General features: G+C 32.4%; 1 protein-coding gene and 1 pseudogene across 1 annotated transcript; both read right to left on the bottom strand.

Moving 5' to 3' along the window:
* Positions 601–3,693, bottom strand: LOC104746928 (annotated as a pseudogene).
* LOC104746927 lies at positions 11,944–13,898 on the bottom strand. The gene is made up of 4 exons (XM_010468477.2): positions 13,415–13,898; positions 13,203–13,317; positions 13,000–13,114; positions 11,944–12,794 (listed from the first exon to the last, which is right to left on the bottom strand). Exons 1-4 carry the CDS (start codon positions 13,513–13,515, stop codon positions 12,073–12,075), a joined length of 1,053 nt encoding a protein of 350 aa, XP_010466779.1. The 5' UTR covers positions 13,516–13,898; the 3' UTR covers positions 11,944–12,072.

Raw genomic sequence — 13,978 nt, 5'->3', positions numbered from 1 at the left:
AGCGGATCACCCTGCCTAATACCTCTATCTGGCTTAATATAACCAAACGATGAACCATTTAGTAGCACAGAATATGTGACCGAAGTTATACAGCTCATTATCCACTGCACCCATTTAATATGGAACCCCAACCTAATCAAAAGTTCTTCCAGAAAATTCCATTCCACACGATCATAGGCTTTCGAGATATCAGTCTTGATCGCCATGAATTCTTCATCACATTGAGGGTTGGTTCGCAAGACATGGATCATCTCGTGAGCAATAAGGATGTTATCAGATATCAGACGTCCCGAGACAAAAACACCTTGCGTATCAGAGACCAGCAATGGAAGGAAACGCTTAAGCCTATTACATAACACTTTGGAGACAATCTTATAAAGCACCAAGCAGAGACTAATTGGTCGCAGGTCAGTCAATAGATGACTTCTCTTCTTCTTATTTTTTTTTTTTCTTTCGTTACCGTTATATTTGCCAGTTTCTGATAGACTAATCTCAAGAAAATGATAGCTCTTCCGTCCCCCACTCCCTTCTCTTCCCACTTTTCATGCATTTTTTTTTGTTTTGTTTTGGGTGCAATTTTGATAACAAAGATGTTTCAAGTAAATAAAACGAGTTCTAACATTACAAGCTAAACAATCATCATAAAAATTGCATTAAAAACAAAAGAGAAAGAAAGAAAGAAAGCACTCCCTTAAACTTAAACACTCTTCAAAATGCTTGAATACGTAGAGAGATTACGGCAATCTTCACCAGTTCGAAACAAATCCGTGTAGAAAGTTGTCACGTGTGATTATATTCAAGCATACACAACATTCCCCAGGTTAGAGCTTCCAGATCTGACCAATTAAAATTGTTTCCAACCTTTAGCACTTCAAAATAATTTGATAAAAACGTCACACAGTATAATTATAAGAATTTGTCTCAATATATATATTCACACACACACACACCATGCATATATCGGCATATCTAGCACAAACATAAAGTAATCATAACGTCTAAAAGGTAAAAAGAACAAACAAAAGGCAAAAGACATTAGACATATCTGAAATTTATAACATGGAACCGGTCAGTATACAATTACATTTTTTTGTTTTTACTCTAGGGATTATACCAGTCATATATATATATATTCACATCTCTATATATTAAGCTAGCAATGACGCCTTGATGATTAGATGGACCATTTCGAACACAAAAATAAATAATCATGACATCTAAAGGGTAAAAAAAAACAAATAAACACAAAAGACATCTGAAATGGATTATTAACATGGATCGAACCAACATAAACATTTGATCTAAGTGACCAACTTATTAAAAGTATCTTTACTCGAAATAATATTTAAATAGGGGATATATAAGAAACCTTACATGGTGGTATTTGCATGAATGAAACTAAATATTTCTTGGATGGAACTTGCAATGTCTTCTGCCGTAAACCTCGTTTCACTTGTAATCTGCACATATTTTACATCTACCTCATATTAGCCTTTAATTTTGTAGATACTACGTATATAATTTATAATAATACTAAGTCATAATCTATGCTTATACTAAATAAAAAATTGTATATTAAATAAAATAAAAATTATAATTGTGTTCTATGACTAGTGTCTATTTATGAAAACTTAGTACATAGTTCATATTAAGTTGTTTGGAAACAAATAAAGGTTCATATTAATTTCGAACATGTGATCCAGATGATTAGATTATTACATGCATGTATTAGATGATGAATCTATAATTCGCTTATGAATATACTCAATTTGGTTGCAACATCTAAATACAGGAACGAACGGGTCATAACGTTATATGTAAAAAAGTGAAACTTGCCTTGACATTAAAGGAGTAGAGGACGGTTTGTTCCATGGTAGTGATATTAGTGTGAAGAATAGAGAGATGAAGATCCTCCAAAGCAGCTATAGTCTTAATCAGTTGTCCTGGCCTTCTTCTTGAAAGTATCTTGATCATGGCGTCAAACCCTAGAAGCTTCACCTCCACGTCAGCCAAGCACGACTTGTTCTCCGCCGTCTCCTCCCGAAGCCCTCCTCCGCCCTCTAGCTCGGTTACATGTCCATTAATGATGAGCGGTTGGGCTTGGTTAGCTACTGCAGTTACGGGGGAAGAAGAAGAAGTCGTTGTCGTGGTCATGTCCCTACCTGTTTCTCCCAGTATTCTTCGACGCTTCTGTGATTCCAGACACTGTAGGAGTTGCTCGAGTTCTCTTACAAACTCTATTGCTCCTCCTATGATCGACGCTTGGTCTCCCTATTTAAGACATTTAATATATTATGATTATAATATAGTTAGAGACAGTATTAAATGTGTATATAATATGGTTCACAAATAAACTTTTTTTTTTTTTAACGATATACTTTATTAATATCATACCCTCTGAACGTAAGAGCCAGGCATGAGAGATCTGAGGACACGAAGATGCTCGTTCATTTGCTTTCTACGGTTTCTTTCGACAGCGATATGAGTCATCCGTTGGCTTTCCACTTCTTCGCTGGTCTTACTCGTTCTAGCTCTCTTCCTCTTGCTCTTCACCTCCTTTGTCGTAACATTCTTGTTCTCCCTATCTTCTTCTTCCCCTCCTCCAATGAAACGGAGTTGCACGGAGTTGCACGGAGTTGTTGTCATTGTCGTCGTCTTGATCCTCTCTTTCTTCAAGAAACACGTTGCCTATGTTTCCTCCACACTCACCTCCTTCTTGAGACGTTTGATGAGAAGGCATGAGATGTTGGGTTTGGTTATGGTCCTCTATCTTGTCGTTCAAGACAGGGAACTTCAAGAAGTAAACCGGGTCAATCCCGGTTTCTTGATCTTCTTGGTTCCTGGTCTGGTTCAACGCCAGTTTTGGACCGAAGTCCGCAAACTGCATAACGTCCGCGAAGTTCATTTTATCAAAAGAAGGTGTTCCTCCAAATCCGGTAGGAGACAGTTGGTGCTGTTGCTGTTGTGGCATCGATTGCTTTTGTTGTTGTTGAAGGTTTCTGTTGAACATATAGTCTATCATACCGGAGCTGTTATCGTCGTTTCCGCCTGAAGATTCACCTAAGAAGTTCGGTGCCTGAGAGAAACCGGAATTGGAAAATCAAGCTGATATCAAAAGGACGTAGGAGGAGTTGAATCTTATACATACATATATATATATAATATGTATCGGATAAGAAATTGGAACAGTACGTACCGAGTAATCTTTATCCATTGCTATTCGTGCTTGATCAGAAACGTCTTATATAAGTCTAATCAAGGATTTGCGATCTTGACCTGGTGAAAGCAATCCATGAGCTCCACAGTTAGTTGAAAACAGAGAAATGAGACAAAAGCACACGTAGAACAAGTTAACACCAAACCTATGCAAATTACATGTTTCACCATGCATACATGTATATGTCTGTTCAACATGATTTTTCAAACTAAATCAAGAAAAATAATTAATCGATTAATTAACACCAAACACACCCATGTCTTGTTTAATTAAGTAAGTAAATGCGTGGGGTTAAGAAAGTAAAAGTGACTGACCTTGTATGATTTGCTAGGGTTTACAAGAGATGTATATAAAAAGGACGCAAGACATGCAAAGATAGAAGAAGAAGAAGAAGAAGAAGACGGATTAGAGAAGACAAAACTTAAAAAAGTGAGTGGAGCTTTTTGTATTGAGAAGTCATAAATGAGCAAGCATAAGCAAGCTAATCCCTCATATATATAGAAAGAGATACATGCACAAGGTATAGCAAGGGGAGCATTAAAGTTATTTAATATGTATATTCTTAATAATTTTGTTCCTCTACGGGTGTGAATGGTACAATCCTACAAATAGTGTAATTTCGTGACCAAAAAAAAAAAAAGTCATAGTGAAATCAATTTAAACTGATACGAATATCTCTTAAAAAGACATTTCTAAAGATAAACTAATACTCACTCCGTTTTACTCACGCAGATTAAGAAAACACTACTTTATAAAAATTTAACCAATCATAAACAAGACTGCATAATATAAAATATTAAATTAATCTAAAAGTTACATAAAAACTTGAAAACATCATATATTTTGAAACACTATAAATAAACCTTAAAACATCCAACATATTGAAAAGTAATATCTAAAGTATTTTAGGAATAGAAATTTAGTTTAATTTCCAATGGCAATCCTACGAGGCTACTACCATATTCCCATTATCGAGACATGATTGTATTTCACAAATTTCTATGCATTTTTTTTTTGCCAACACAAAATAAGTCATTTCGTGCTAACGTGAATTGATTACTCTTTTAGTTACTTAACAATGAGAAATATCAACCATCACTTGTATTTTTATTTTAGAAAACTTATTAATAAGTCATATTATTTCACATATGTAATCATTTCGTGCTTATACAACAAGTATGCGTTATTTCGTAGTCACTAAATAGAATTGTGCTTTAAAAACGTTCGGAGAGATAAATTAGAACGAAAAGATATATAGCAATCGTGGAAAAAAGGGTTTTTTGTTGATACTTTTGTCCTTTTGTAATTGCTTTGTGAAAAAAAAAAAAAAGTTATTGTCCTTTCATTTATTTATTTATTTGTTAGCTAGAGTTAGAGATTCATTAATGCTTAGTAAAAAAGCTTCCAATTGTAGCAGGATAAAGCCGTGCAGTCGGAAGTTCTCAATGTCTCCCCCAAATGCTTTTGCAGAAAATCATGATTGGCTAATCAAAAGATGCTCGTTCAATCAGTCCCTCAAATCTATATATATATATATAGTTATATCATCTTCACATAATGTATCAATATTTTCTTATATTGTAATCTAACTATCTTCGAAAGATGAGAAATAATAATATCTTTTCACGTTAACTAACATATTAACTATCCGTTCTATGCTTTTTTTTTTTTGGTTGGTTAATGATATAGACTAATAGGCAACAATTTTATTATCCTTAGTTTTTGTTATTTCAAATTGCTTATACATTATTTCACTGTCAAATTCAAATTGAGGATCTAGATAGCTATTTTGAAAAAAAAACAAGTTGAATCGAATTGATACGGAGGTTTACAATGAGTAAAATGAAAGATTATTGAATATTCCAAATCATATCTTGTTTTTGTAATAAATACTCGTATATAGTTCTTTTGACGCAAACGTAAGAGCGAGGAGGAGCCACAAAATACGAAAAAGGGCTAAGAAGTAACGTGAAAACACACGTGTATCAGCTGATCACCTCTTTAGCTATCTTTTTATTTTATTTTTTCTACCTTCCGATCCATAAATGATAAGATGAGTTTTTAGAGTTCACAAGCCAAGCCGCTCTTTTTGCACCGCTTTTCGTGAACTTAATCAAATCTCCTCACGCTTCTCCTCTATTACTTTTATTGAGTAATTCAAATTTTCAATTACTTATTTGTTGTCAATAAAGGATTTTTTTTTAATTTGAGTCTTCTTGGTCAAGAATATGAGTTTTGTTTCACTATTTTGTGTGTGTTTGTGGAGGAGACATACGTTCAAAGTAAAAGACACGGCTGTGTTTGGTTATAACAAAAAGTGAAGTGAAATACACCTTGAATCTAGTGAACCTTTGGGAATAAGAGTTGCGGATCCATAGGAGAGTATTTTTACAGGCTAAAATAATACAAATAGGCAATATTGTGTACACATATATGTTGAAAAGAGAAAACAAACATGAAAGAGAGTGCATCGAAGTCCCAACCTATATTTTTACTAGCTGCGACCATTCCCAATTGAGCCAACAAAACAACAATTATGATGCATACACCCACAAGCATCTAAATAGTTCTGTCGATAAGATTGATTTCAAACTTCAATAACATATGAAGGACCAACAAAACAACAATTATGATTCACATGCTCCATTTTTTTGTTTGGTTTGGAAAACATGCTCCAATGTTCTGTTAAAAAGATTAATTAACATTCTTATGTACCATAAATTTTGTCTATGTACATTACAATTCAACCAATTGCAACTAGAAGAGTTCTTTATTTCTCCTATTCTTAGCTAACTTTATATACTTATGGATTTATTTTTTCCTATAATCTTTTTTTTTTTGTTGAATAATAAATTTAACATTTTTGAGAAAAGAAGATGCATTACAATTACTTAGTGATGGTAATAACAAAAGAAATTGTCAAACTTTTTGTCACCACCAAAATCAATACCGAATCTTCAATTGATTCCACCTTTACAACGTGGTTTTTCATCCACTTTTTTTAGTGCTCTTTATGATATAGAAAATTTTTCTACTATAGAATCTAAAAATAGTATTATTAAATAAAACAATAGATTTATAGATATACATTCAACTAATAAATAAAAGAAAATAATTATTACAACCGCTAGAATACTGAAATTTTAGATAAATTTCGTCGCAAAGCCTTAAAATGGTCACAATGCAAAAAAATGGCTACAAGGCCCAAAAAAACCAATGACAATGTAATTTCTATGATCATGGTCCCTCAAATATTTTTATATGTTATGGCAAAAATATCCCTCTATTGCACACCAACTTCACATTTTCTTTCATCTTAATTCAATTTCCCTTTCTTGATTTGCATTATATCTCTTCATACAAATTCATGTAATTTTTTATCTATTTTTTTCACATATATCATGATTAAAATTTTTAAATATAGAGATATATTATTCGAGAAATTAATATGTGATTATAAGTTAAAATAACACATGCAATGAAATCTCACAATACAAAAAAGCATTGGGGCAAAAAATCAATTTTTTTTAAATTGTCAATGATGTTTAGCAAGCCAAGGATATATCAAATCGGACAAATAAGCATGTACAAGGATTATTAAGTATATCCAAAAATTTTCCATTAAAATCCTTGGACAATCTTGAAGATTAATGAGTAAGATTTTTAATTACATTAAGGTGAATTACAAAATTGGATATGATTATTTAGCAATTTGTTTTTTTTTTTTGTAAAAATGAGAAAAGAGAAAATCCGCAGCATGTATAATTGGTTGGATAGATAAGCAAGTACGGAACCAGTTTTCATCAATTGGGCTGTTGGGTGATAGGCGTTATGATGAAGCTTATCAAATGTGGTTGCAACATCATATTTAATCGACGTTTTCAGCTGGTTACATTTAGCAAAAATACTGTACTTGTTGTAAAAACGTTATTTCTTTTTGAATATAATTTAACATTAAATTCAGAAAAAGTTGGCCGACTTAAGACATGATATGCTTTTTAAAGTTTATAGATGCACTATACCAATTTTTAGTTTTGTAAGATATTTAATTATGTCTAAACTTTTACACATATAAATAAATGGTCAGCGGATTTTATATTTATAGAAAATTAAAGTAGATGACAATCAGAATATGTTATGGCATTCTGTACACCAAAACACATAGACAAAGTGAATTTTTGATATTTAAAATTTTTGAAGATCACTTTGTTAGCCAAAAAAGTTGTTAAATATATTTATTATTTGGTAGTTTAGCTAGAAATTTAGAAGATATATAATATGTAGATAATCATACTTTGTAACTAAAGAAATAATATTTCCATTTTTGTATGGACATAGAAGGTGGGGGTGGGCAGAGGAAAAATGTACCCCATCAGTTTCAACTTATTTAAATTTGATATTTTCTTTGAAGGATAGTATGGTTCATCTATAAATATATGCATAGAAAAACATTCTAGAAAATAAGTGATTACAATGCTATGAAGAAAGTTCAAATTCTCATAACGCAATCATTGTTGAAACCGTGATTTTAGTAAAAAGTACTCAAAATCTTATTTCTCAAGTAGAAGGTTATTGGAAGAGTACATAACCCACTCCAAAGTTGGGATCGATATGTACCCGAGCGGATGACAACAATAATTTTGGAAGTCAAGTGTCAAATGCATTTCTTGCATCTCTAATTAGTTACGGAATTACTTTGATTTATATGAATAAATTATCAAAAAATATAAGAATTCTATGCATAGTAGTTAAGATATCATAATTTTCTAACGTTTAACGTGTGATCGGTTTTCTCTAACCTACTTAGATGAGTTTGGTTTCTTCAAAACGCTATAAAATAGTACTTTTCTTCCTTTTCTTATAGCATGGTATTTAATTTGTGCTTGTAAAATAAATGTTCTTATGTTATATTATAGACGCATTCATTCGGTTTGAACAACCAATTACGGAATTCTATTCTAATATATATATATGAAAGAACATTTTCAAAAAAACCCTTTTTGTATATTATTTTGAAGAAACCAAACTCATCTAAGTAGGTATAATTTTGCAAAAATACCTTTTTTGTTGTTGATTTTCAGTAATATCCATTTTCTATATACAAAATAACTAAATTCTAAACCTTAAACTCCAAATACTAAACTCTACCCCCTCAAAACTATATCGTAAATGTAAAATAGAGAACATAAACCTAAAATTTTTTCTAAAAGTTAATTTAACACGTTGTAATAGTATAAAAGAAAGTAAAAATAAAAATGATAAAATAAAATATTTTTGAAAAGGGATATCTACAAAAATGTATTTTTTAATAATTTCTCTAGGATAAATTTTTTTTATTCTTATGTACTTGACTAAAGTAAGGAAAAAACTTAAGTTAAATCAAAAACAATTTATTACAATTTCTTCTTATGTACTTGATTTTCTGTTATATATTTTTCCAAAATTACATATTTGGTTTCCATTTTATAATTATCACAAAATTCTAATTACTCCAAAATATTCACAAACTATATATTTATGAAGAGTTTATAGAGTTTTACTAATGGTTTAGGAAATAACTCTTTCGAAAATTCTAAATTTATAGAATTTCATCTAAATGTTTTAATACTAATATAATATTATTGACATTCACTATAAATTTAAATCATATCTGAAGAGAACTATACTTTTAAACTTCTTTTAATCTTTTTTTTTTTGTCAACCATTGGGCCACAACTGGCCAGCCCATTAGCTAAACTCCTACATTCGTAGGAGTCGGGACTCGATCCCGGGTATGATTGTGCCTTCTACAAATGGACTTACCTCCTGCCACTGCACTAAGGTCACTTCACTTCTTTTAATCTATTTTCATACATATATAAAACTCATTTAAACATATATAGTTAATAAAATATTTGTAAAGATTGATACAAAAATGAACCGACAATTCTCATTTGTTGGCTGTAAAAATGTGAAAAATAAAAAAAGCTCTGTATCATTTGACCTTTTGGCCTTTTTATTACCTTTTTATTTTATCTTCCAGCGACTTTTTCTGTCGCCTTTCCTCCTTTCTTTTTTTTTTTTTTTTTTTTTTTTTTTTTTTTTTTTTTTTTTTTTTTTTTTTTTTTTTTTTTTTTTTTTTTTTTTTTTNAAAATTTCTACATATTAAAAAATAATTTGTACAAAAAAACAAGAATTTTTGTAATAATAAAAATAGTTGTTAAGCTGCTTACTTCTTTTTTGTAGTAATGATTGATGAGTATTAAATATAAAGATATTAAAGATAATGTACAATAGTTAATTTGGATGTGAAACTAAATTTCTTCTGTTGGCATACTTTTTCAAACATTATTTATATATATATGATGTTTCAAAGTATTTTCTAATGATTAATAGAAATTTATATTATCATACTGATTAGGAGTAACTTCCTCAAAATCGCAAAGAAAATCTGTGTTTTCTGTTCTTATTGTATGAAACAATTTGATAATTATTTTATACTATTAATGCATAAATTATTTTATACTATTAATGCATAAATTATACTGGTAACATTTATTTATAGTAAACTATATGATTTTTAAAAAGTTTATTCAATCTTATAGTAGCGTATACTAGGGAATTAAATAACAATAATATTAGTTCATTTGGATAATTGAGATATTAATATTGTAAATGTTATGGTTTATGAAATATAATTTATATGATGGTAAATGGACACAAATGTTAGTAAAGGACTCAGTTGTAATTAATATACAATTGTTTGTTAGTATATGTAAAGCAAATAGTTATGATAAAATATACAAATTCAAAATATGCACTACTGATACTAAAATAAAATTAAGGGATATGGTCTATGGTCACAGCGCAAAGATGTGACCCTTTTTTAGTTAATACTTATATGTCAAAAATGTATAAAACGAAATATTATGATAAAAACATGCAATCCTTTAAATTAGTTTTAGGATTATTGTATATATCCAAAGCATGCCAGAACTAGAAACTAGCTAGGAATGCATGAGCTGCTGCCCAGTCTAACTCCAGCTGTTCCGATTAAAGAATGTTCAGTAAATGACTCCATCCGCGTCAAGTGAGAGACACTCTTTGAACAATCCATGAGCTTTCTCACAACGGAACCACACGAACCAAAGGAAAAGGAAAGCGCTAGCTCACTCTACCAAGCTCTTTCCCCGAGGTGGGCTAGTTCCTCCAACAGCCGTGTTAGCTAATCCCCAAACCAAAGCACAAGCCAGCACTAACTCTTCTGGTATGTTGGCTTTCAGAGCTGGTATGTGATATTCGGAATTGTTTTGACCTTTGTGATAATTATTATGGCTTTCGAAGCCCGTGTGGGATACTTGAGATTGGAATTTGACCCTAAGGGATATTATTGAACTTCATGGTAATTATGGCTTTCAAAACTAATGTGATCTTCAAGATCGTTTTGGCCTTCTTGGGATTGATTTTTAGGATCGTTTTATTGCCTATGGCTCAAACTCGATAATATTGATACAGTAAAAATTTGGGAAATTGGAAAACATATTTACTAGGACGTTGCTAATGAATTTTGTTTTGTTTTGTTAAAATGGTAATTGTTATTATATAGCTTTGATTTCATTGGCGGTGGAGAAGTCTAACATTCATGGTAATAGAAACATATACTGTACTAGTTATTTTATCCAAAATTATTATTATAGGTTATTAGGTTTTGATTTCATACTTAATTAAGAATACGCCAAATAAATAAGGGAGAAAGAAAGTTGAGGTTTGATTGGGATAGGTGTCACGGTAATCTTACGTGAGATGGGTACGTACGGACGTAGGTTCTCCAAAAAAAATCATGCATTTTTCTACGTTATTTTCGAGTTTACAAATATACAAAGCTCCTTTTAGTTTATTGCATGTTTACGACTCGTGAATCACGCACGACTCACGAGTGTACCATACATAACTTTTCACAAAAGGATAATTTCTTTTGTCTATAAAAGATATTCTCTTACTAGCGAAGATATACTGCTACAAATGTTTTACATCAACCAAGATTTATAAGTAATTTAGTAAAGCTTCAACGAACGAATATAGTTTTTTTTTTTTTTTTTTTTTTTCCTTTAATAAATGAGAACGGATATAGTTGGTGCCTTGGTGGGATAGATCATATTATATTTTAGCAAAAAAAAAAAAAGAGATAGATCATATCATTTTTCTATGATGCACCTTTCTAAAGAGAAGAGCTAGTCACAGTTTTCGTTTGTTTAGATAGATCATATCGTTCTTTTCTAACTAGAGCCAAATAATAATGGGTTAATGTCTCAACATTCAAAAATTTCATTCATAGCAGGCTCAATATTGTTAGAGAGGATATTTGCATATATAAGATATATGCATGGCCTCCTATAAGGTCCGTTAAAATAACGCTTAAGTGCATTTGAAGTTTTGTACTCTCTACTCGATCGTCTTTATTTTTAGAACATTCGAATTGAGCTAATCCTAAACCACCAAGTCGTCCTCCTAATTAATTATCGTGTATATATAGTTATACAATCAACAAGTGTCTTGATGACCAATTTTTTTTTTTTTTAAATAGCTTTCTATTCCCTCGTGGTTCATGATCTACTTTAATACTGTAGTTTTAGTTTACCATCTTACGAGAGTGTAGTTGTGATGATCGCACCGAAGACAAAAATGTTGTAAGTTGACAAAATCCCAATTTCAGTTCGATCAAAAAAGAAAGTTGGAGATTTGTGGAGTTAATTAACAGCAGCATCATTATCATTTTGAAGTGAAGCTAAAACTAAACTAGTAGAGTCGATAAATATTAACCAATAAACCTGAGGCTTTTACAAGATTTGAGTAATAAAAAAAAAACTAAGCAAGTCCTAGTGGAAGTCTCCACACAATGTTTTGTGCTTCTTAACTCGAGAATCTGAATTCTGACCTTCACAATTTGAAAACCAATCAAACCTATCATTCTTCTTTACCTCAGAGAATAAACATAACTCTTCTTGGTTTCTTCTCGGGTAAGCCCGACTAGACCCGACATCTATTCTTTTCGAGGGTTCTGAAGATATACCAAGCCTCAAGGACAAATCACACATCCTCTCTGTTGCTTCTTCTGGGGGTTTTATACCAATAGGCATGCCAATGATTATGGGCGTCTCAGGGACTCTAATAGACATGTCCACTTGCTGAGTCTGATGATTACCTCCGTAATACAAAGGATAGACCGAACCCAAATTGACTGGAGCTGGAGCTGGAGCTGTAGTAGGAGCAGGAGCAGTGCTATTTCCTTGTCTTATTACCAATGGCTTTTGATGCATTTGCATGGACTCATGTAGAAACGGGTAACCGCGAGGTGGAGCTACACGCTTGTTGCTGTTATCATCATGTACATCCACTGGGATCGCAGCAGCTTGAGAGGTATGGATTGGTTTAGTGGATGGTTTTTGAGCTTGCTGCTGATGATAGTCATGCTGGTATGGCGGCTCGTTAGGCGATGCAGAAACCGGTTCCTGGATTTTTGGACCCAGGTAAGTCCTTATGTTACTATGTCGTTGGCTTCTTGAAGCTCTAACAGCAATGCATCCCAGGTTAAGAGCAGCTAACCATAACCCAAAAAGAAACCACAGATCAAACACACAATAAAAAGTAACAACGCACAACTCTTTTAGAAGTTCAATTCATAAATTCAGCAGCTTTTAGATACTAACTTCTACACAGTTTCCATGAGCGATTCAAAATGCATAAGCTTCACACTAGAGCTATTGAAACAGTTAAAAGAATCAAAAAACAAAAAGAACAATTACCTTCAACACAAGGAGGCAAAAGAGGACCAGTTTCAGTACTCTCATCTCTTCTAATAATAGTATCAATGGCATCATTTACTCTATTCCACATAGTATCAGCATCTGTATACTCTTCCTAATGGAAACCGAAATCCAAAGTCAGGATTTGGCTTTGATGAAACTGAAAACAAACCATAAAGAGAGAAGAAATCTAATATAGAAACCTCGGAATTGGCTTTAGAGTACATGATCTCCTCAGCTTTTAACACAACCACAGGGAGCTTCTCCTGCCACTCCTTGTTCTTCCTTGTGGCCGCGCTGTGTGCTTCCATGGCAAGCCTGCAACAACAAAAAATAAAACCCCCAAAATTAAGAAACAGAACAATAAAAAGATAGAAACCCTAAGAGAGACTATGGTGGCTTGAGTGAAAAAAACCTGAAAATCTGGCGGATAATGGAACCACGAATAGGTTGATGACGATCACTATGCCAAGCTCGTTTCACACACTCGTAAGGTCTTGGTCCTGGCCTCGGCATTTTTACTCCTTCTTCTTAAATACTCGAAATTAGCTTCTTCCTCACAACACTAAAGCAGTGACACACTTAAGCAACGACTCACTCACTAAATCAAACAAATCGGTCAAAATCTCCGGCGTATTTTCCGATCAGTGAGTTCCGGAGTACGAGTCGTTCAAAGGTGTTTGTGGAAAACCTAAAAAATCTCTAGGGGACCGATCCAAGGAAACAGATCTGAAGCTTTGAAGCTCTGAATCGTTTGGGAAACTCGTATTCTTGAGCTCTCATATCGGGTCACATCTCCATCACCGTAGTGGAATCTCCGATTTGTAGTAAGCTAGCTAGCTACCACGTCGCCATCGTCGCCGTTTCTGGAAATGGAAACGGTGTTGTGTTGTGTGATGTGATTAATTGATTCGGGACCGCTTCTCTAAAACGAACCAGTTTTGTTCTTTTACTATTTTACCCTTCTTGTACTTAACTG

The sequence above is a fragment of the Camelina sativa genome, chromosome 15 (genome assembly GCF_000633955.1).
Source record: "Camelina sativa cultivar DH55 chromosome 15, Cs, whole genome shotgun sequence".
NCBI lineage: Eukaryota > Viridiplantae > Streptophyta > Magnoliopsida > Brassicales > Brassicaceae > Camelina > Camelina sativa.
This window is presented reverse-complemented; position numbering and strand designations above follow the sequence as displayed.

What these genes read in the sequence shown, in the direction of transcription:
- LOC104746927 (XM_010468477.2), bottom strand. Translation starts at nt 13,515, where the DNA reads ATGCCGAGGCCAGGACCAAGACCTTACGAGTGTGTGAAACGAGCTTGG. An exon ending in ATTATCCGCCAGATTTTCAG is followed by an intron (nt 13,318 to 13,414) that starts GTTTTTTTCACT and finishes TTGTTGTTGCAG; the next exon opens with GCTTGCCATGGAAGCACACA. An exon ending in TTTGCCTCCTTGTGTTGAAG is followed by an intron (nt 12,795 to 12,999) that starts GTAATTGTTCTT and finishes GGTTATGGTTAG; the next exon opens with CTGCTCTTAACCTGGGATGC.